Source organism: Psammomys obesus, unplaced genomic scaffold (assembly GCF_907164565.1).
Source record: "Psammomys obesus unplaced genomic scaffold, mPsaObe1.curated_primary_1811, whole genome shotgun sequence".
Classification (NCBI taxonomy): domain Eukaryota; kingdom Metazoa; phylum Chordata; class Mammalia; order Rodentia; family Muridae; genus Psammomys; species Psammomys obesus.
The window spans coordinates 13,370,104-13,394,308 of NW_026590062.1; the positions used below are offsets into that span (position 1 = coordinate 13,370,104).

A 24,205-nucleotide genomic window follows, 5' to 3' on the forward strand; every position below is an offset into this window, starting at 1 on the left:
ACACACACACACACACACACACACACACACACACACACACACACACAGCTCAGCCACAAGCCACATTCTTACCTGGGCCACTGCACTCCCCAACTCTGGGAACCTCATTCCCAGAGGTCTGTAAGCCTGGAAGGAAAATAAAGAAGAGTCAGAACTGAGGTGGTGGTATACCGAGTCCAGTGAAAAGGGAAGGGGGTATGGCCAGCAGAGGGCAGGGGACCCACAGCAGCTCCCACAGGACCTGCTGGCTCAACCCCCGACAGTGACCTAGAGGAGACCCTGCAGGCAAGGCCAAGGGGTGTCCGGGGTCAACAGTGTCCTGGGTGAGGGCCAGGGATACAAACCAATGAGGCCCTCAGCCCATGTGCCTTCCTTCCAGCCTTTTCAGTCAGTCCCCAGCCTCTCCCGCTTCTCACCTCCCTCGGAGCCCAGAGCAGGACACCTCTCCCAGAAACAATATTAAAGGCCAGCACTGAGCTGGCCATGAGCACACAGGGCATGTGACCACCAGAGAGCTCAGGATCAGGGTACTCATTAAGCACAGGGACAAGTGAGGAAACAGACACAGAAGTCATCAAGTTGCCTGGGCCACCAAGTGGGGTTTGACTTCCGGGCTTCCTCCTCGCAACCCCGCAAGAGGACACAGGAGCCTGAGGCCACCGGAGTCCGTGGCTGCTGGTGCTTACTACCCACATCAGCCACATCCACACTAGCAGTCTTCAGAGTTGGACATGGGCTGTGAGGACTGTGGCTGGGCCTCTCCCTGAGCACTAGGCTTGGGCAGGGAAGGAATGGCCAGACGCCCCGCTCTGCACTGGGCCCGAGACATCCCACCAGGTACCTACGATGTGCACTGGGCATGCTCACAGAGCTGTAGGCACTCTACAGACTCAGGCATTAAGTAACAGGAAGATCACCAGGCCCCTTCCTCTGGAGGCCACAGAGCATAGGGCTATAACCAAGCTGCCAAACCAGGTCTTAGGCTGGAGTGACTCCTCCGTGCCTCAGTCTTCTCTGTGAACATGGTACCACCACCTCCTCAGGCTGTGGTGACAGAGACGAGGCTAAATGGTGGCCATGACTGTTAACACACTGCTAACACACATGTTGTTAACACACAATGAAGTCCCAGGTCAAGTGTTCCCTGGCCTGGACATCAGCCTCTGCAGCCCAGCAAGCTTGGGTCTGAGAAATTAGCTGTCTTCTTCCTTGCTGCTGCCCCAGGAATCCCCAGGTGGTGAGAGAGGCTTCATGCAGCCTGGCCCTGCTCCTAAGTAGATGTGTGATCCTCGCCAGTATCTGGATCTCACAGTCACTCCTGACTCTTGTAGGCAGGCTCTGTCTCCACAACTTCCCCTCCATGCTATGCCCACCTTGCTCATGGGGATGGCTGGGTAAGGTCTTTGACACCAACAGCCTAAGGCCTGGCCTAGGATGCTGGGAGGATGTGGGGCCTGGCCTCCTGAGGTCAGGTCAGGCCCTAAGATAAAGCATGTGAACTATGGGGAGGCCAAAGCCAGAAGCCTTCGGTCTAATGACTCTAATGACCGTTCTAGTCAGCTTCCTATGTGGTCATCCCTAGGCCTGACCCAGGAAACCAGACAGAGACACAAAATGTGTGTGTGTGTCACCTTCTGCCTCCTCAGCCAGCTCTTCCTCATTGGCACTTGCGCCTGAAGCCTCCATCTCCTCGTCCTCAGCGGCAGGTGGGAAGGCTGTCTCCTCACTTGCTGCTGCTGGGGTCTTCTTTTTCTTTCTCCGTGCATTCCTCTCCTTCTCCTGGGAGAGGACAGTAGTGGTCAAGGCTGAGGACAGCCCATACTGGAAGCCCAGTCACAGCTGTGAGGGCAGGGAGCCTGGCTGCATGGCTACGCAGGCGTTCTCGCCACTCAGCTCATCCGGGTGGCCGCAGAGGCCAGGGCTATTTTTACCATTAAGGTTTCATAGGGCCCTAGGTACAGGCTGGGCCAGGCCAGCATGGGAAACCCATAGTGTCACAGTGCACACTGGAGGGACCATGGATATAACTCAGCAAGCACAGCACAGCCAATGCCCACCAAAGCCAGCAACACATATTCTAAAGTTGGGACTCAGGGGGCTTGCTTGGGGCCACAGGGGAATATAGAGAGTCCAGGGCCAAGTAAGCTAGATGGGTGATCAGGATTCTATAGGACAGTGACACTGGAGTCTGGTCCTGAGTACAGAGGAAGCATCCAGGCTCTGGGTGAGACAGGCCTATGTGCAAAGGCCCTGGGGTGTGGATGAGTCATACTGCAGCCTTGCCTTCCCCCAACCTACTCCTACTCCTCGAACTCAGGGTGCATTTCACCCTCCCAGTGTGTGTGTGTGTGTGGGGGGGGGCCCTCAAAGTCCTCTCCAGGCTGGACTTCTGTGTCCTTCCACCAAGGTAGGCAGAAGGCCAGAGCAGCCGAGGCTTCCCTGAACTGGGCACATGGGGCAGGGGCAGAGCATACACAGGTCTCGAACTGACCAGGATCCTCCCTACCTCCACCATGGGGGCCATTCTGGATCTAGCATGGTGCTAGCCTAGTTTAGCATGAGGGAAAAAAGGCATTTTCTGAGGTGCCTACCCAGGGTCTCAATCATGCCCCTGGTTCTAGTCTGGCATCATCCAAAGGGAGTGTGAGCAGAGCCTCCATGGGCACAACCACAGGCTAGGCAAGAAGGGGAACATGGCAGGTAGAGACACCAATGCAACTGAGGATCTTCTTCAGAAGAAGACTGAAGATGGCAGAGGGGACCACAGGTCAGAAAAGGACACCAAGGTCAGTAGATGATGAGAGACAATAGTTCTGCTATGCCTGACTGGTGACACTCTATCCTGGAAACAGCATAGCTGTGCTCTGAGGCAATGGCCTGCTGTCTCCACTGTTGCATAGGCCCTAAGGTACAGATGTGCCATCCCCTGGTCCCGGAGACCTGGATCCTGGGACAAAAGGAAACACATGCCTGTCTGTTCTCACCACAGGCTTGTTCTATATTCAGACCTTGTGGGACATCTGCCTTGCCACCCATGCCCACGCAGGGCCCGGTCTTGGCACCTCCCAAAAGGCCCAGGCTCCAGTCTGCGGGTGCGAGGATGTTGTGGCATGTGGCTGGGGATCCCCTTCCTTTGTCTATCTTTAGCAACAGGAACTAGGCAGCAGGTTGCAGGGACACTCAGAGGAAACAGGAGCCCATCAGCCTGGCAGAGCCATGGGCAGGCGAGACCCTGTATTTCTAGAGCCCATGGGAAATCCAGCCATAGTCCCGGCACCAACGAGCTGGCAGGCATGTGAAAGCGGTGTTTTGGAGACATGAACACAAATTACAGTTAGCAATTACTAAGCACCTATTGCATACTAGGAAATCTGCAAGGCGTCAGGTCATATGTATGCACAGCCACTCTGCCAGTCAGGGCATGTCACCCCTGATTCCAACATTCCAGGCATTCCCTAACACCTGAAATCAACCCCAGATCACTAGTCCTGCCACTCTGCATGGTCTAAGTCTGCTTTTCTAGGTCCCACGCCAGCCCCAGGGACTTTGCACAGGCTGTTCCCTGCCTGAACACCCTTCCCCCAGATAGTGAACACTCACTTCCTCAAGTCTTTGCTCCAACGTCATCTCCCTGGAGGCCCTCTCTGATTTCCCCAGGGGAATTAACCAATGCCCTCCAACCCTCACTCTCTCTGTAACCCTGTCTAGGCACCTTTAGGCCACATGCTAGACGTTAAATGTGTGTTACGGCATCTCTTGACCAGACTCATTCCTCATCAACTGGGACCTCTGCCTGCTCTAACCGCTTCCCTCCCACACCTGGAGTACAGCCACACTCTCCGTTATCATGTCATTACACAAATGAACTCAGAGACACCGACTCAGAGAGACAAAGCTCAGAGTTAAGGAGGCCTGCCTGCTAGAGTTCAAGTACATCCCTGCCTGGAGCATCTCCCGGCAGCCTCAGAGAGAAGACAGCAGAAGGAAGCAAGGCCAGCAGGGCCAGGGCCCAGATGACACACTGAGCAACCTGGAGGCCGAGCCCTGAGGGCCAGGACACAGACAGAAGGGCAGCCTTCGGCCACATGGAGGGGGAGGGAGGCCTCAGAAAGGACGAGGCTGCCAAACGTTACATAACCTGCGGCACAGGGCTCCACCCGAGCTCCCGTTTCCTGATGAGTCTCCAGCAGCCATGTGCAGGCCAGGCCTAGGGTGAGCAGGAGAGGACACCCATTGACCTGCCTTCCCTACTCCCTGGGTGGCATGCCTTCCTGCACTCAGATGGGGATGGGCCAACAGTCAAAGGCCTTAGCCACTGCTTCAAGATTTACAGGACCCAAGTGACCCTCTCATTCTGTGATTTTGCTTTCGAGACACGGTCCTGTAGCCCAGGCTAGCCCTGAATTCCCGCTCCTACTGCCTCAACCCTCCTGAGCGCCACACATGCCACCATGGCCATATTGTGGTGGTCTGACGTTGAGGGGGTGGGAAGCAGATGGCCAAGGCCAGGGGCTCTACAAAGGCCAGCTCACACCCTCCCACAAGTGTGTGCTCGGCCTGTGCTTCAGGGCTATCTGCCTCTGCTTATTGCCCTTACTGTGTCCTCAGGACCAGACGGCTCGGAAGTCGCCTGGAGAGAATCAGCCCACCTCCTCTACAGGCTGCCACTAGGGCAGACCCCTGAATGACAACATGGGGGATAGGGACCCCCTTCTTGAGCAGCCTGGCTCCATCCCACTCAGCCAGGGTCACCTTCTCAGACCTATAGTTCACCATAATTCCTACATCCTGCTACAGAATTAGCCAGCTCCTCAGGGAACTCCAGCCATGCCTCCCACCAGACACAGATTTTGTCCTATACTCAAGTGGCCTGGGCCAGAGACTGGACTTTCCTCAGTGGAAGACACTGGCTCCTCACACACTCTTGAAGCAGACGTTCCCCCATCCTTGTTTCATTATACAGGCGGAAACTGAGGCCTACAGGCCGAGCTGTGAGTCCTGAGCACAGCCACAGGACCGCAGACTCAGGTTAGAGACCCACCAGGCCATGCATACATGCTGTGTCCATCTCTCAGCTGGGACAAACATGCCACACCCAGAGTACATCTGTACCCTGAGCTTTCTGCCATTGGCACCCCCGCAGCTTTAGCTGGTGGGGAGCTGGCGAGATCTGAGTACTGCACTGGTACTATGAAGGATGCATCCTCCCCAGGGACTAGGTAGTTCTTCCCATTTCACAGGCTGAGACACTGAGGCACAGAGAGGACAAGACACTTGTACAAAGCCACATAGTCTATTAAGTGGCAGAGCCTAGACAGACAGACAGACACAGACAGACAGACAGACACACACACACATTTATCAGCACACACACAGCCCTTAGTGGTAACTGCTGCATAGTGATTGAAAGGGCTTCATATACAGGAGATAGATAGGTGGCTGTGACATAAGTGACAGGGGGCTACCACAAAGAGCAAGCAGGCAGGGAGCCCTACAGAGCGCCTCCCATTCCCAGGCACCTCATCTGTGACTCACAGGACCACCAGCAGTCCTGTCCCGTTCCCCCTGCTGGACCCTCACCTGCCTTCGAGATGAAGAAACAGCTCAGTAGGGAGAAACTACTTCTGAGGTCACATAGGTGCTCAACCCACACGCCTGAAGCTAGTGTACTCACTGGGTGCTCAGGTTCACTGACCCACTGGGGGTCCTTGGGAGCAGAGGGAGAAGTCCCTGGAAACATGGGGATGGCAATTGCAGCCCGACTGGGCTGAGGAGGGACTCTGCATGGGGTCTGAGAAGGGTTCTAATGGAATGACAGTATCTCTGGCCTGCCCTACTGTGTTGTACCACACCATGCCATGCACTGCTGTGTGATCTGCTCTGGGCCTCGGCAGGCTCCAGCGACACATCTTCGGTGGCACAGAATTCCATACAACATTAAACCCGGGAAGGGTGGATGCAAGATCCCCTCCTAAGCCTCAGACCTCAGCAGGAGGTTTGAAGGAGGGGTGGTAGAGTTACCCAGCTGTGGAGTGCACACACCCACTTAGATGGCTCAAGAGCCTCCCCAGACCTCAGTTTTCCCAGCCCTAGAACGGTGAGGATCACAAGTGTGTCCATGAGGAGAGAGAGGAGAGGAGGATAGCGGGAAGGCAGTCCCTTGGATGGCTCCCCAAGGCCTTCCTGGACATGGGTGTAAAAGAGGTCATGCATGAACACATCTCACAGCTTTCAGTGTGGGATGTGCCTGGCCCCTAAGGCCTCCTCCAGCTTCTGATTTTTGGGACCCTCCTTCTCTGTCACTGAAGCCCTAATGCCCAAAAGAGCAGCCAAGCAGAGGCCAAGCTGCTCACTCAGGATTCTTTTGCCTCTGGGTCTCCAACCCAGGGTGCTGAGAGCGACGGTGAATTCCTGGCTGAGTCAGGACCCGGCCCACCCTCACCTCCCCATGCGGGCACCAGGCAGCCAGGGCCACATGATGGGGGAGGCTGTGGGAGGCCTGGTGGGCCACAGTCCCCGGGGGGAAGGGGAGGGGGAGCCAACCCGTGAGTTCTGGTCCAGACTCACCATCTTTAGCTTGTGTTGCTGAAGGATCTCATCCAGGTTCTGCCTCTTTTTGTAGTTGAAGTAGAAGTTCTTACACTGGGACACGGTCTTGGAGCCCACCATGCGGGCGATGGCTGACCAGTTTCTCCCATGTTCGAGGAGGCCTGCAGGTGAAGAGCAGGTGAGGGTTCACGTCAGTCTAAGAACAAGGCGCCTAGCCATGGATCAGGAAACAGACAACGACAGGGCATGGCCCCAAGTGAGGCCACATTTAAGATTCTAGGGGGCAGAACACAGGCCTCCCCTCCCCTCCTCCTCAGTCAGGCTGAAGTTATGGTGACCCAGGCCTGACACTGCACAGCTGCAGCGAGGCCCCAGGAGAGCAAGCCTGTTTTCCGGTCTCACTGTAGGTGAAGGAAAAAGCTGTGGAAGAGTAGAGGTCGGAGGAGGGCCAAGCTGGAGAAGGGAGCAGGGTGAGTTTGGGCTCTCACACCTAAAGAGCCACAACAGACTCGGGGCCCACCTGGCCTGGATGGGCTCAGCAGCTACGGGTGGATCTGTCCCAAGTCACAGCTTGAGACCACATGGTGGGAGAAACTCCAGATCTGCAGTCCCCTCCAAGCCCACCGAAGCCACAGACTATTCACAAGCTCGGAGCTCTGCCCAGAGAGGCGTACACAGTTCAACTCTGAGCTAGAGTCCCACCTCATCCCTCCTTACCAACCTTCCATGGGGCCCAGCTTCCCCGAAGGCAGAGTGGGCCACTTTCCCATAGCAATGGCAGAACCTGCTTCTGGGGATGGCAGTTAGGAGGCTGGAGGACAACAGTGCCACAACCTGAACTACAAAGCCACTTGTAATAATGCTAAGGGACGATTTCCCATCACTGAGTTTCAAGTCATTTTCCTCTACACAAGTCAAAGATGTAACTGCGACTGCTGGGGAGGGAAGGGAAGCAGGGGAGAAGAGAGGAGAAAGGAGATGGGGTGGGAGGGGGAGGGGAGGGCCCACCCCACTCTCTCTCACTCATTTCCCCCCCACTCTCCCTCACTCATCCCCCTCATTCAAACTCCAGTTGGTGGCTTCCTACAAACAAAGGAAACAACAAAAGGCCCAACACAGCAGCAAGTGACCCCTTAGGTCTACACAGCTTTGTATCTGAGTCTGCTTGCCCCGCCCCCACACCCTGGTCAAGACTGGGACTGTGACAGTTCCACCCACCTCACCCAGCTCAGGAGTGGGTCTTGAAGCCCCAGTTTTTCACTGTAGCAGCCTCAAGGGCCCCATGGTATGGGGGAGGTGCCTGACAGCCAGGCCACCTGCTGGCCTGCAGTGACCACAAGAGCCACGTGGCTCCGTAGCTGCTTCTCAGGGATCCTCAAGGACAGGAGGCAGGGAGGGCCGGGGCTCGGCATCAAGTGTAACTCAGCCCCTGACCTTTCCCTCCACCCGCGCCAGCAGCAGCTGCCACTTCCAGAACCTGGCGGCTAGGGCTGCGTTTATTTATATTTCCCGAGCGCGGGCCAAGAGGGCCCAGCAAACACGTCAGGCCGAGGGATCGCAGGCCCGGAACCCCAGGGCAGGTCTCCATTTGGAACTATTGGGGGTTGGGTGACTGAAAAGGCTGGGTGTGTATGGGGGGGTGGCCCGATTCTGGGGAGCAGACATTTCCAAATTCAGTTAAGTCAACAAGGAGTAGGGCAGCTGGGTCCACTAACTAACTCAGCCTATAGAAGAAGTGAGGAGAACTGACAGGAAGGGGGGATGACACTCAGCTGTTCCCAAACACATGTGGTCACCAAAGAGCACCGTGCAGAGCTGTCAGGGAGCCCTTCCCAGAGTGCGCCCCACAGTCCTGGGAAGATACCCACTTCCTCAGCTCTTGTTCTAGGAACCTCACACCGGGCTGCTGTGCACAGGGGCACCTCATGTCCCCATGTGGTGGAGACAGCCCAGCTGCCCTGTCCACCCCAGAGGAGCCCCTCTGAGAATGCCCCAACCAAGCCTGGAGCCCAAAATGTGCAGCCTTCTTCCAGGGGATCTTGGCTGCATCCTAGAGAGGCAAAAAGGGGCACCAGGGGAGGGAGAACCATGGCCAACGGGTCCAAAATTCCAAGTCACCCGCAACACACTTGCAGCCCAAAGTCCCTGTCACCAGCCAACCCACCCTCCAGTCCCATCCCCAGCTGGGGGCCAACTCACATCCTCTCATCTGTGTCTCCCCCTCGGCCAAGTTTTCCGGAAACATCCGGCTGGAAGGATGCTCCAGGGAGTGGAGCAGTGATCAGGAGGCTGTGGCCGCAAGGCTCCTTAGGGCTTCTTGCTGGTATCCCTTGGCTCTAGCTCTGTTCACATCCCAGGAGCAGAGAGGGTGAGAGCAGGCACTGGGGGCAGGAGCTGCTCAGCACCCCACGGGCCCAGAGCTCCTCCAGCCACTGCTACCAGCTGCCTCGGGGAGCAGAGCAGTGCCCTTCCCGCTTGGGAGGGGGGCGAGGGAGCCAACAGCGGGAAGTTGTCAGTTCTGTGTGCCGGGTTTCTCTGTGCCAGGCGTCACCAGCGCGCACGCGGCGTCCGCAGTTCTTCCAGGCACCAGTGTTCTCAGGGAGGACACTTGGGGAGGGTGCTGGCCGCAAGCCCCCAGACCCATCAAGCCACATGAAATCCAAAAGCTCTGGGCAGGGCAGGAGCAGCAGCTGTGTCCCTCAGCGGCTGGGCTGTGGGACCCAGGGCTCCGCTCAGCTCTTCTTGCTGCCTGACCCAGCGAGCCGCGTCAGGACTGAATGTGACCTCCAGACGCTGCGGGCGGGGGCGGGCGGGGGCCGGGCACAGGCCCAGGTTCGGCTGGGCGGGCCAACTGGCACAAGCTCCCTCCCTCTCTCCCCATCCGTGGCAGCGTCAGCAGCGGTAAGAACAGACTGAGGGATCCAGAAAAACAGAGCTCCCACCCCCGGCAGGCAGGGAGCAAGCAGCCTCTTCCGCCCGCCCGCCAGCCAGCCAGCCCTCCCCGTCAGCCAGCCAGTTCCACCTGCGGTCGCACTCCCCCTTTCCTCACAGGCCCCCAAAGCTAGACCAGGCAGCCTCCCAGAGGGCCGTGGGTGGCCAGGACTGGTTAGCTTTCTATGGGGGTGAGGGGTGGGGAACTTGGAACCTACTTGGGAGTACTCCAACACCAGCAACCATTTGGGGTGGAGGAGGGGCCTGGGACTCCCAGAGGTCTGACCTAGGGTCTGATGGCTACCTACTATATCTTGTCTTCTCGGAAAGCACCTGCTGCAAGGTCCCAATGGCTCCTGGGAGGCCAAGACAATCAAGCTGCCTCCTAGAGCGGCATCCAGTCAGGCTGGCTTCCAGGACCAACTCTTCCCTCTAGCCCTTGCCCTTCCATTCTGTTCTAGAAGCCCAGAGGACAAGGACAGACAGGTTGGAGCTTTCCTGTATCCTGGGGCAGGTGGTAAAGAGGTCCCAATACTGCTGAGAACCCAGGTCTTTCCCAGAATCTCACTGTCCTCTACGGGGCAAGGACTCCAAAGGGGGCCAAGCACACACCCTGTCAAAGTGTCAGGGTGTTCCTGGAAGGAAACTCAAAAGCTCCCAAGACTGAAGAACCCCAGAGAACAGACAACTCTACTGCTCCCTGAGAAGGCCTCAGGATATTTGCATCTACCCAAGAAGCATTCTGGGCCCTGCCTCTGGCCCTGGGGAGTGGGGTAGTATGTAATTTCCATAGCATCTACTCCTGGAGACCAGCTCCTTTGTTGCACCCATCCATGACTGCACTCAAAAAAGAATGAAGCCCTAGATGCCCAAGTCTCTGAGGCGGGGATCCAGGAAGATCCCATGAGTGTCTTGGTGGGGTTAACCCTGGGGATCCCGAGCTGGCAGACACACTGCCAACACTGGGAGCCCGAATGCTCAGTGCGACAGTTTCACCAGCCTGCCTTGCGGTCTTGGGTTCTCCCACCCCACTAATTTCTAAGGAAGGAATTTCAGAGGCAGCTACTTAGGAAGTGAAATTGGCCAAGACAGGAAGTCAAGGCAGGGGGCCTGAGTCAGAGCCTGAAGCTGGCAGAGGGCTGAAGGAGCCCAACAGCCACAGTGAGGAGGAAGAAATGGTGGCTGAGGTGACCCTTTTCTCATGTGCTACTTGGGACCCGTGAAGGCTCCAGTGGCTCAGGGGCTATGACTGTTCCAGGCCCAGGCCCTCACAGGGCCCTGTGCTCAGCAAGTATGTAGGCCTCTGACCTGGGACAACACACTGGAGAACTTGCTCTCCCACAGTTTGGGGCTCCTGGCTCCTCCCAGGAAGTTTAGGAGGGTATGCCATCCCAACCTCCACCCTCACAGCAGCTTTCCTAGACTCCCTTGCACAGCAAAACCTTCCCAGAGCAAGAAGTGAGACAAAGGCATCCTCCCTGTCCTGGGTCCTCCAGCCGCACCCTCCTTCCTTCAGAAAGGCTGAGGTGTGTGTGCTCACTGAACACCAGCGGCCCAGAGACCTACAGTGACATGTGGGGCGTAAGAATGACCTCATCCTTGAAGCTGCCCTGGCTGCCTTCTCACCTCACACTTTAGACCTTAGCACTTGTACTTGCCAATCATGGATACAACGGAGGCATACCATGTACCCACTTGTGAGACAAAATCAACAGGGGAGGCCCTAAGGCCGTCCACCTACAGGGCCACACATAGCCTGGTCTGTAGGATCAGAGTGCTCTGTCCCCGGAGGCTTGGCTGGCTACTCTCATTGAGGCATACCATGACACTTTCTCATGTGCGAGGCAGAAACAAGGTGTGCATAGGAACATGGAGTCACCAGAGTCATTCAGTACCCGTCCCTCTCCAGCAAGGAGTCGGATGTTGGGCCAGAGTGAGGGAAGGCAGGAGCTGACATCTCCTTTACGGTATCAATGAGAGACGAATCAAAATCTAGCAGGCCCATGTCTGGCTGTACCTGAGTCCATACAGAAATCCTACTTTCTCCCTTGGAATCATAAACAAGGGGCCAGAAACGCCCAGACACACTCCTCCAGGGCCATCTCCATTATGCCTAGGGAGATCTCCATGCCCACTCATCATCTCCTCACTTGGATGTGGCTCCTGAATTCAGTGTACTAGCCATTGGCTGGGCACACTTGGCCAAGCTGCTTCACTGCTGTGCACAGGGCTCCCTAGGAGGTACACAGTGCATTCTTGGAAAGGTCAGCCTGAACTGGCAATGGGGACAGCGTGAACTCTAACAAAACAATGGCTGAGCACCTCCCCACCAGGCATAGGTACTCAACCATGAGAAAGATGAGACCAGACCACATCCACTGGCAGGTAGGGCTATCAAGGGAGGGTGTGTCTCCTGAGCAGAGCTAGCACGGGACACCGGCCTCCACTGCCTGCCCTGGAAATAGCATGTGGTGCTCCTGGTTTAAGTCCAGTGGGGGCAGCCCTACCCTCTCACCACCAGCTCTGCCCAGGGTCAAAATTCCTTAAGACCCAGGCTAACCTCTCTGGGAACTTGAGGCCACTGGCCTAGCCCTGCAGGCCCCTTCCTCCCACTGTGGCCCTCCTCCTAAGGCAGGCAAGGGGCCAGGTCCCTGGGTATACCCAGTTCCTAAGGAGGCAGCTTCCTGCTCAAGCTTAGGCTCAGGCTCCACCCAGTGTGAGCCCAGGAGAGCAGCCCTGCCTCCTTAACACACACACATACCACACACAGAGATCCTGGACCATCAGGTTGCCAGAGACTAACTCCAAGTCCCTTCAGTCCTCTGAATAGTGTCCAAACTCTGAAACTCCAACGCTGTCACCAGAGCCACTGTGGTCTCTCCATTTCTGCCTCTCCGGTCCTCATTGTCTGGATTTCTAATATGTCTCACTTGAGTGCACTGTCCCTGACACAGGGCTATCTGCTCCACTGGCTGCCCTTCCTTCCTTCATAACTTAGAAAATAGCAGCACAGGGACCCACTGACTCAGTCCCCTCACCACTGAGTCCTACTTTGCAAGTAGAGCTTGGGTTCCAATCCCAGATCCCTCATTTCACAGCTATATGATCTTGGGTAGTCATTCAGAATCTCTGGGTCTCTCTCCTCATTTGCATGACAGCGGCTGCCTCAAAGCAGGATGCAGACGTATTATCTTCTTTCATATAGTAGGCTCACGCTCCACTTGAGGCTGAATAACTGCTTGGCAGGCCATGCCCCTGCATGCCAACCTCCCAAGGACACAGGCGAGGATCACTCCCATGCTACAGGTACCCACTCAGGCCAGATTCCATAGGAGGCAGTGTCACACAGGCTGTGCCCACTGTATACCAAGGACTACAAACATTTGGCTCCTTCCGCCTTGATGATAAACCCAGAAGGCCAACCTCCCTGCCTTTTTTTTTTTTTTTTCGGGGGTGGGGGCAGTGAATGAAACTAGGTAGAAATGGGGAGGCAGGCAAGCAGACCAAGGAGCTGCAGAGGTGACAGGGCAGGACAAGGTGCCAAAATGGCTAAGGCATCAAGACTTCAAGGTCAGCTATCGACTAATTATTGACTCTTAATCAATAAAGCCACATGGATGTGGCTTAGACGATATTCCCAACTAAAGTTTTATGTTCACCTAGAAGTTATGCACAGGGAAATGCGCCCGTGGAAGAGACAGAGGATACAAAGAGGCTAAGGAGGATTCTGTGGCTAGGTGTGGTAGAACACACCTTTAAACACAGCACTCAGGAGGCAGAGATGGGGACCTCTTCAAATTCAAGGCCAGCCAGGGATACAAAGAGATCCTGTCTTAAAAGGAAAAGAAACAAAAACAAAAAACACAAGACAAAAGAAAAGAGAAAAGGAGGAGGAGGAAATCCAGATACAAGGGAGGAGGCATGGCAAGGTCATGAGAGGATGGAGGCTAGCAATGTGAGGACACCACCTGAGGTGGGATGTGGGTGCCAGCGCCTTGCCTGGAGCCTTGAAAGAAATATGGCCCTGCCCACACTTCAACTTTGCACCTCTCATCTCCTGAGCTAGGGAGAGAAAATTTTCCTATTGCGCTGCAGTCAGTGACTAGTATACAGATGAAGAAAGTGACTGGTCTGAGGTCACATACACAGGAAATCCAACGAGGTTTCTCTTGGGGTGGGGCTGGGCTCTCCTGCAGCTGTCCTTCACAGCTGGGCTACAGAGGATGCTCCAGTGGCTCTGGGAACACCTGGCTGCTTACCTGCCTGGGTTCCCTGAGGGCCTGGTTCACTGTAGGATCCTACCCCACACTGGGCCAAGAATGGGTGAGTACCATCTGCCTGGGACACAGCTTGGCTCGGGTCATTTTCCTCTCTGAGTTGTCAGCACTCTCTCAGCAGGGTGCCCTGGAACATTCTTAGCCTCTCACCCCCACAGGCAGTGGAAAAGGAGCTACCAAGGGCTGTACGCACCTGCCTCCCCACCCCCGCCTCCGGAACAGCCATCAGCAGCCACTGTGAGCAGGCATAATTGTCCAGATTGCTGTAATTCACAGCAGCAACCCGCGCCGGCGCTCACAACGCTATTTCAAATGTCACTGAGCAGGGCCGGTGCACATGGGCCCTGGGATCACTGGAGATGAGCTCCCAGCCCTCCCTGTAGGCCCTAACCTTGAGACAGTGGCATGGGGCAACCCATCCCAGCTGGTGAGTCATCCCACCCCCTCCCACCTCCTGATCTGCCTTCCAAAACAGGGGGGGGGGGGGAAGCAGCCTCCTGGTGTCAGGCAGTGCCGCTGGTGACAGCATGAGAACACTTGAGAGGCTGCAAGCACTTCAGGATATGGGAAAAGGTGGCCACTTCCCATGAGTAATTGCACAGCTGGTATGCTGAGATGGGAGGACCCACATGTGAGTAAAAGCAAAGGAGTCACATGATGCCCACAGAAGCACGCACAGTCCAAAGTGGGGACAACCCACCACTCTGTCACCAGGTAAGCCCACAGGGAAGAAAGTGGGGGGTAGGGGGCCTGCACTCTGTGTTGTTTCATGTAGCTCTGCATCCTTCACAGGTACGTGAACCCTGAACACAGCTCAAAGGGAGTGCAGCCAGGCATAAGGACTACAGCGGCAGGAATCTTTCCTGTAAGTGTCAGGACGAAATGACTTCTAGCCACAGACCGGAAGTCCATTAGTGCTGCCTCGCCCTTAGACTGATGGGCAGGAGGTACTGATAATGGGTACGGGATTTCCATCTAGGGCGTGGAAAATTGTAGCGCACCATTGTGGGAAAATGTAGGTGGTGGCATTTTTTGTTTGGTTGTTTGAGACAGGGTCTCATGCAGTCCATGTTGGCATCCCCTGTGCTACCTAAGTGAGGGTGAGAATAAACTCATGGTCCTCCTGCCTCTGCCTCCCATGTGCTGGAATGACAGGCATGTGCCACCAGGCCCAGTACTTTTCAGTGGTCAAGTCCGTTATACATACTTTGAGGCGATTAAACCATAGGAATCGAACCATTACATAAAGACTCTTTAGAATTCATACCACAAACCACGATGTAGACGCACGCACAAAAAAAAAAAAAAACCCATCAAACTGACAACACAGGCCCTCTGGGATGAGTGCACACCACACCCAGCTGGCTAGAGACACAACCACGGAGCCCTGCAGACAACTGCCCCACTGTCCTTTCTGAGCGATGGTACAGCCCCCAGGCTAGGCCTACCCTTAGGTGAAGGAGGGCACAGGCCAGAAGGAGGATGGGGAGCAGTCAGAGTACCCTCCAGGTTGCTGGCTGCTCCCCAGGAGGTTTGGGACATTCCTGCCGGACCCATTAGACCCTCAGCAAACCCCACGAGAGTGGGGAGGAACAGGTCTGAGGAGCAAAATGACAGGTGTGCGAGCACTCTTAATCAAAGCCACTGGTTCCTACCATGCACGTCACAGCCTGGACACAGCCTCGGGGCAGGGTGTGAGGGACGAGGGACAAGAGGACAGGGCTCGCTCCCGATCCTCAGTGTTTTCACCTCTGGAGCTTTGGGAGACCTTCAGCCTCAGCTCCTCCTCCATGACAGTGGGCAGGGATTGGAGCTACAGCTACATCTCAGAGAAGAATCATGGCAAAAGAGGTGGCAACTAAGGCAGGAACCAAATGCAGTGCCCCACACTCACAGCAGCAGGTGGCTTTGTGTCTTTCAGAGAGTGAGTGCGCTGGGGAGGCAGGGACACAGCATGTTCACAGCTGCTGGCTCTGGGACCCTTGGTGAAAGCCGTCTGTCCTGAGGCCCCCTAATGCCTGGCTTTAACTCCTTACAGCCAGGCATGAATGGCACTCCTATCTTAGGGATGGGAAAACTGAGTCTCAGAGCTAGGTCACCAAGCTGGAAAGTGAAGCCTCAGCCATGCTGAATGTGGTTTCAAGAGAGGTTATGATAATGTCACCAGGGCTACCAGGACCCCAGGAGGCATGCCCCAAAGGTCAGGTTCTACTGTTAGGGCTCAGAGAGGTGCCAGGGTTAGGGGTCCTGTCTCATCAGCAGGATGTGGTAAGAAATGTCAATCTCAGAGGGTGTAATGGCCTAGCCCAGCCTGTCATGTCGAATGTCACAAGGTCACCAACAGCCGGCAACTCCCGGCGACTCCCTATTTTGAAAATTCAGTCTTGGCCTCGTGATGTAGACACGCACCCAAACATGCACCCAAGCCTGGGGACCTCTGAGACCCCATAGAAGAGCCACATACTTGTGTGAAGACAAGAAGTCCTATAGTTCCAACACAGTGGCCTGCCTCGATGGCCAGGGAGCTGTGACTCCACCAGGCACCTTGTCCACTGTCCTCTCAGGCCAGTGGCACTAGCCACTTATGCACTCAACCCACAGGCTACTGAGCTATCATGACTTCAGGTACAGCACACCACTCGCAGAACTAACCCATTCTCTGGCAGGTCCACTAAGGCTCTGAAGAGTCCAACTCCAGGCCGGATGCACCAGCAACTTTGCAAGACATCCCAGTACCTGGGACAAACTCAAGCATATTGCACAGCATCATGGCACCTTACCTTTCTTCGCTGTCTCCATCTCCTCCTCAGTCCATCGAGAACTCTCATTCATCTCCATGGAAGCTGAAAGGGAGACAGGGCAATTGGTAACAGTCCCTCAGCGTAATTTCCCTACAGTCTGCTCTGAGCCAGCGGAGGCTTAATCCCAGCTACCCTGTACCACAGTGCCGGACAGGTGGGTGCTGTGCACGGCGGTGCCCTTGCTCTCCATGTAGCCCCACAGCCCACTATGCTGTGAGGACCTGCTATCTCAATCTACAGACAAGAAAACTGAGGTGGCTAGGGACTGAGCTACAACACCTGGCTCCACACGCACTCTGCTAGCAAGGGGTAGCCTGCCTGGGGAACATGATCACAAGTGTGAAGGAGGGATGATGGGCAGGTAGACAGGGGCCCCACTGTGAGGAGCAGGCCGTTTCACCTCCTCAGATGCTACCCTCTGGACCAGTGCTTCTCAGCCTGAGGGGTCATATCAAAGAGCCTGCATGTCAGATGTTTGCGTTACGATTCATAACAGCAACGAAAATAGTTATGAAACAGCAACGAAAACTCTTCATGTGGGGGGGTCACCACGACCTGAGAAACTGAATTAAAGGGCTGTGGTGTTAGGAAGTTGAGAACCACTGCTCTAGATGCTCACAGCCCTTCTCCAACCATGACGGTCAAAACAGCTCCTTTGCATTTGCCCATGTCCCATAAGTGACATCACCATGGCTGGGACTCTTCTTGTGCTGGTGACTGTCATAGCCTCCCCAGCTTGTCCAAAGCCCCTCAGAAAGGATATAGCCAGGCGTAGGTTGGTCAGAGGCTTGAACTATGCACTATTCTCCAGCAGCATCCCAGGTAGCCTGCCCAGAACCCAGCTATGAGCCCCTGACAGGGGGGAGTTGGGAACTGTGCCAGGCACAGTATGGTCTATTCAAACTAAGGGACAGCGAGGGCAGCAAGGAGCTGAAGGTAGGGAGGGAAGAGATAGTGTCATGCCCATTCCTGCTGCTGAGCCCTGGTTGTCTCCCAGATCTCCCAGGATCCCCTGTCTTTCCAAGGGTAGCCCTAAGGGAGGCTTTGCAAGCCCTGGGTAGAAGATTCTGGAGCACTGAGGGAAGCCCTGGGTGTGTTTTCTACCCTTCGGGCTAGAGGACTGTCCTCCACTAGGTGTGCCTCAAAGCTTCTCACAGACCCTCGGGCATACTGGCACCAAGTGGCAGCTGACACATGACCAGAGCCAGGTAGGGTCCATGGTCATTGGGGCTGAGTTCCAATTATACCTGTGATTCCACACGGCCCCAGTAAAGTAAAGCAACCCATGAGTAAAAGCCCAAGCCACTCCCAAGAGGAATGAGGGCCTAGTGCAGATCCAGGGAGCCCCTAGCAGGGTCTGTGAGAAACAGAACAGGTCTCACATCACTCTTCCCCGGGAAGAGCCCCAGGCAGCCAACATCTGCAGCACAGGATGAGTGACTAGAGCTGCAGTTCACCTCACCCTATCGGTCCTCTTTCTACCAAGTGGAGGCCCAAGAAAGCCCCTCTACAACATAAAGGGAAACCAAGACCCACAAAGGTGCAGGCGCCACCCACAAACTGTCCTCTTAACAGTAACTTCACCCAGCTCATCACCACCCCAAAGAGAGGGCCACATGGCTCATTCTTCTGATTTCAATACAACAAACAGGGGCTGGGTGGGGGAGGGGTGGGTGTTATTGCCTTTTCCCAGTCCTGAGCTCCGCCCGCGTCCAGGTTCTAGGCTCCTGGAATCTCTTATATTCTTGTCAGGTGTAGTTTCTCTCTGTGCACGTGCAGACGCTGAGGCAGAGAGAGAATGCCCTGGGTGAGCTCAGTAGGCATTTCGATCTGAACCCCCACCACAGAGAGCCAGGCCCTCAAGCTACAGGCAGTTTGCTCCAGCTTCATGGGAATCCTGGCAGGAACCAATCTCTCTGTGTCCCAGTCCCTCCCAGTCCCCAGACCCTGCTCACCCAGCTCCGAACTCTGCTGCAAGGTGGCAGCCTCCTCGTGGTTGGCCTCGTTGGCCATGGAGCGGGTGATGCGGCCTTTGCGGCGGCCTTGGCTGTTGGCAGTTTTGCGGCCTTTGGAGGCCACAGCCTCTTTCTCATCATTGTCCTCCCCAGAAGTGTCATCAGTCTTCTCCCTGCAGTTATGGAAGGGAGACCAGGATGGATCAGCTTGGGCTGGAAACCCCAAGACAACTGGAAGAGACCTTTGGGTCACTCTATCAGAGCTGGAGAAAGGGAAGAGGTGCTGCTGGGCCAAAGACGGCAGGCACTATGGGTAGGCAGATCCCTACGGGGGGGGGGGGGGTAATGGGAGCTCCTCCGGTCACCAGTGGGAACTCAAAGTGTTGTTCACTGGTACCACCAACCATACACCAAACAGGGAACCCTGCTGGAGGCCTTCGAGACTCTCTGCAGCCCTTTGACTAGCCACAGAAGACTTAATTCTGGCTCTTTACAGAGTAATCTGCTCAGGGTACCCAGGACTGCATGCCTGGAGAATCGCAGCCCAGGTTAGCTATGGGAGTGAACATGACGTGGGGAACTAGCTTCTGAGAAGCAACTGGGGCAGATTTATTGCCTCTGTCGCCCATTCATCTTCCTGAAAGATGCTGGCTGGAGCCGTGGAGACGGGGAAGGGGGAGGCTCTGGTGTGCACGGGGCCCATCACAGGCACCTGCAGCTCCTCCACCTTCTCCCACTGGCTTGGAGCTGTCGGGTGCTGATAGGGGTGACTATGAAAGTGAGGGCTGCCGGATGCTTGCAACCATGTAGCCCTCCCGAGGCTCTTCAGCCCATTCTCCCTCATGGACCTCAGGGGCCTTGGAGGGGAGGCAAGGCTGAGTGCCAAAGTGGCTGTCTGGATTTATGAGTGCAGGAGCAGGGCTCAAATGAGCAATCGGTCTCCTCGGTCTCTGGGGGGGCTGCGGAGAGGGCGGGGGATGGACGGAGGAGGGGCTGAGGCTTCCGGGAGGAAAGGCCTGGGAGAACTGACTGGGGCTCCAAACTGGCGCCAGGCTCGGCTCCCCAGGGCCCAGGTGTGAGCTGAGCAGCTGCAAGGCCTTACTTGCTGAGCTCTTCTTTCTCATGGTCCACATCCTGCTTCTCCTCCTCCTTGTCGGCCTCCTTCTCCTTCTCCTCCTTTTCCTCTTGGCTGCTCCGTGCCATCTGCTGCTGCTGCTGCTGCTGCTGCTGTTGCTGTTGCTGCTGCTGTTGCTGCTACAGCCCAGGGAGCAGAGGCAGGAGGGAAAAAGGAAGACAGGTGAAGCTGGGGAAGGGAGAGACGGTGAACGTGGAGGCTGGGGCAGCTGGGAACCCAGCCAGGTGGGAGCCGTTGGAGTCAGAGGGAAGTGTGAAAAAGCACTACACTTGGGCACCGGGGTTCAATTCCTGCCTTCTCCATTGAGCCTGGAGGAGTAACTCCTGTAGAAGGCCCGGGGGGTGGGGTGGGGAAAGGGAATAGGCAGAGCGCAGGCAGGCACACCAACAAAAAATGTGTGTATGTAGGGGCAGTGATGCAGCCCTCTTTCCCCCATTATTGCTTCCTGGCAGGAGAACAGTGGTCCACCATGGCTCTACAGCCTTGTCTTTTATAGGCTTAGGCTACACAGGAGACAGACAGCGACATCATGGCATACCGGTACACAGAGCAAAAGTCTGACTTGTAGAGTCATTGTGGGCTCTGGAGACAACACTTCTGTCTCCTCTGGATTCTCAGGTCACTCTCCCCACTACCAAGAACCTCATGATCTCTAAAGGGAGGGGCCAGGGCAGCCATCCTGCCCAGAAGCAGCCACGTGTGGCTGCTGGCTCCTCAGCTGGGTACCAGATGTCTGCCAGCCAGTCTAACAGATCCTAACCCTCCGTACAGCCCAGGGGCAAAGCCTCATCCCAGCAGACAGAGGACCTTGAAGCTGACACAGAATGGGTTTCCTGTCAGGTCAACAGTGTCCCCTCTTCATGTGCCCAAGGTGAGCCATGGAAACTGGGGGTCTGAACTCAAGGAGATGGAAAGGGATACAGGAGGAATTCCTGCTGCTTAGCTCATACTTCACAGCTGTCAGCACATCTGCCCTGAGCTCACCCGTGCAGGGGCACGGTATCCAAGACACTCAGCTCCCACCCCCATATGGAGGGGCTGGGATGGGGTGCTGGAACCAAGGACTCAGCCCTTGCTGCCCGTTGCACAGAACATATGGTGTCCCTACTCCCTACAGATAAGGGCAACAGCAGAGGGCAGGCTCCCCTGGCCTGATACTCACTTTGGCCTGAATGAAGCCATGTGCTTGGCCCCTACTGGCTCCTGGGAGACTTAAAAGGGGTGCTGGGTCCTTTGACCAGCTGCTTGAGGTTGGCAAATCACAGGGCCTGCAAGCCTGGCTGGTAGTGCTGGCCAGCCATGCCCAGGAATCTCAGGTTTGCCATGGCTTTGTGGGCAGCTCTGTGGCTTCTGGTGCCCAAAGGCTGCCAGACCCCAATTGCACCAAGACCACCATGATCCCTGGCTGGAGGCAGCATCAATATTTTCAATGTCTCAGCTTAGTCACAAGCAGTGGGACACACCTGTAACCCCAACACCTGGCAGGGAGACCCAGAAGGACGGCAGCAAATTAAAAAGGCCAGCCAGGGCTACATAGTGAGACCCTGTCTCAAATGAAACCATACAAACAAAAGTAAAGTTCCAGGTTGTCCCAGTGAATTCCCAAGTTTACAGACTAGCTGGCACGTTCTTATCTAAAGCTGAAGAGAAGGACGTCAGGGCGCGCAACCTGTAGGTTCCAAGGCATGTGGCTTGGTTCTGCACTATGTGAACAAATGGGAATGGTCATATGCCAATAAAGCTTTATTTACAAAAGCAAGCAGTGGGGCTGAGTTCGGCTGTAGGTTGACTATAGGTGACCCAGAGGCTCCATAAGGTCACCTGGCCCCTCTCAAGTCTGCTGCTTGGGTCCTCAGACCAGTGTGAGAGAAAACTTCAGGTGTCTGTATCACACAGCCGAGGGATGCCCCCGGACTCCTCAGCTCCAGCTTGGACATCCAGGAGAAGCAGAATCAGAATGCCCTCATGCCCATGGACGGCCACCATCCCATGACTCCCAAGCATGTAATATAAGTGACAACTCAACAGTTATGGTCAGGGTAACCGTGTATGTCCCCCAACCCCAGATCACAGCGCTGTGGGCATCCTGAAAGGACCTACAGGGCACTGCAGGTATCTGTTCGAATCTGCTAGGACCCATTTTTCAGAAAACAACAGTAAGAAGGACAGATGTCAGTAGAGAACAATTATGTCACACCACACCGTAGCCTCCCTGCTCTTCCCAACAACCCTGATATTATACTGCTCCACAGATGAAAACAAGACACACAGAGAGGTAAAGCAACCCTTCTAAAGTCACACAGCATTTCCTAGCAGAGCCTGCAGCCAGATGAGACCTCCACCACGACCTTGGGGATTTCGGGTTCCTCCAGGTTAGTGGAACTGTGGCACTCACTTCATTCCTACCCTAAACAAACTCTTGTCTATAAGGGGCACCAAGCCCTCCCCTACCCCCTACCCCCGAGGTGTGGAGTCAATCCTACAGATCAAGTTCTGAAGCTGATTCCGTCAGGACTGAAGTGTTTTGAGGGAGGTCAAAGGTAAGGCCTTCAGAGGCACAAACAACCCTGCCATGAGTCACTGAGACTCCTGAGTGAGGAAGTGGGCCTCACAGGACCCAGCCTCTGCACTAGATTTTCAGGGGTTTGTGGTGGTCAAGATCAAGGCATTGGGGAGCCCCCGGATTCCATCCCTAACTTAAATATAGGAGAACCTGACAGTTCATAGCCATACTGTTACTGCATGCCGTACACACTGACTGACACACGCACTCACTCATCCAACAAACACTGTACTACTACACTACGAAGGACCGATGAACCGAACGCCCCAGCAAATGAGTCCCCTGTGTAGAAAAGGGGATGCGAGAGATTGGATGAGTGGTGGGAAATGGGGCCAGGGATCAGAGCAGAGGAAGAACAGTCTCTGCAGCTGGTGATGGACCCCTCACACTTGTCTGGGCACCCCATCCATCCTTTCCCAGGACACCTAACAAGGGATGTAGGCTCAGCAGAGGTATACTGAAGCTACCCGAGTTTGTGGAATAGCAAGGGCTAACCATGAAGCACGACCACCCTGTCATTAACAGAACACATGCTTTGTGGTTGGTTTGAGACCAGAGTTTTGTCGTTGCTGTTTTCAGGTAGGGCCTCACTATGTAGCCCTGGTTAGCCTGGAACTTGCTATGTAGTCTAGGCTGGCCTTGAACTCAAAGAAATCTTCCTGCCTCTGTCTCCTGGGTGCTAGGACTTAAAGGCGTGCATCACCACACAAGGCCAGAGATCAGCTTTTGAACAGACATCCGGGGCTGAGTCACATGGTGCCTCTAAGGTCCAGCTGTGCGGTACCCCTGGTCCAGCCAGCCTACAATGTGAGGTCATTCCCACTGCTTGAAGGATGGAACATGAGCAGGATTTGGTGTGTGCCTGAACGGCCCTCTGAGGCCTGCAGGAGTTAAGAATGCATATGGTGGAAGGGGCATTTGTACACTCTACGGTGGCTCCCAGAGCTTCCTGCTCAAGCTTTCCTGTGTTGCCGTATTATGGAGACATTTCCACAAAGCACCATGGGACATGTGCCCAGGAGTTCGTTCACAGTGGACCAGGCTTGTCTACTTATTTAACCACAGACCTTGGGATGAAGCCCTGGGCCTTGGCACTAGCTAGCCAAGTGCTGTACCCCTAAGCTGCACCCTCAACCTCATTTTAAATCCTCAACTGGGGGCTGGGGGTGGGACTGGATGGGTGTGCCAGCTAGTTCTGTGTGAACTTGACACAAGCTAGAATCGTTTAGGTTGAGAGACTCTCAGCTGAGAAAATGTCCCCATCAGAACGGCCTGCAGCACATTTTCTAGGTTGATGATGCTATGGAAGGGCCGAAGCCGCTGTCTGAGCAGTGACTTCCTGGACTGGGGGTCCTGGGTGCTATAAGAAAGCAGACTAAAGCTGGGCACAGCGGCGCACTTCTGTAATCCCAGGACTCGGGAGGCAAAGGCAGGCAGCTGAGTTTGAGGTCAGCCTGGTCTACAAAGAAGAGCCAAGGACAGCCAGGAGACGAGGGTGTGGGGGAGAGAAGAGAAGAGGCAGGCTAAAGAAGCCATGGAGAGCAAGCCAGTAAGCAGTGTTCCTCCACGGCCTCTGGTTCAGTTCCTGCACCAGGTTCCCGTCCTGACTTCCCTCAAAATGGACTGTGCTGTGGAACTGGAAGAGGAAATAAATCTGTTTCTCTCCAAGTTGCTTCTGGTCATGATGTCTATGACAGCCACAGAGACCCTAACTGAGACAGTGGGCAAAGGTGCTTGCTACCTAAGCATAAGGACCCGAGTTCAGATCCCAGTACTGACATCAAACGCTGCACAGAGCTGTATGTGCCTGTAAGCCCCGTGCAATGGGGGAGGGAACTGGATCACTGGGCTTTGCTGGCCACCTGCTTAGCTCCAGGTTCAGCGACAGACCCTGCCTCAAGGAAATAAAAGAGAAACACAGGGACACCTGCCAACCTGTGCATACTCACACAATAGACACAGAGCACACGTAAACACACACACCTCCTAAACAG

The 24,205-nt window shown here is 55.4% G+C and overlaps 1 protein-coding gene across 22 annotated transcripts in view; it reads right to left on the bottom strand.

The window, feature by feature from the left end:
- Window positions 1-24,205, bottom strand: part of Ncor2 (nuclear receptor corepressor 2) — a 160,137-nt gene that overhangs the window by 34,498 nt on the left and 101,434 nt on the right. For 15 of the 22 annotated variants that reach the window (XM_055606472.1, XM_055606479.1, XM_055606473.1 and 12 more), the window contains 7 exons: window positions 19,616-19,767; window positions 18,514-18,686; window positions 18,242-18,340; window positions 16,538-16,600; window positions 6,568-6,710; window positions 1,632-1,779; window positions 73-126 (listed from right to left, as the gene is read on the bottom strand). In XM_055606472.1, the coding sequence (XP_055462447.1) occupies window positions 73-126; window positions 1,632-1,779; window positions 6,568-6,710; window positions 16,538-16,600; window positions 18,242-18,340; window positions 18,514-18,686; window positions 19,616-19,767 (832 nt within the window). The remainder of the gene's footprint in view (window positions 1-72; window positions 127-1,631; window positions 1,780-6,567; window positions 6,711-16,537; window positions 16,601-18,241; window positions 18,341-18,513; window positions 18,687-19,615; window positions 19,768-24,205) is intronic. The other 7 variants (XM_055606493.1, XM_055606487.1, XM_055606482.1 and 4 more) reach the window with 2 other exon arrangements.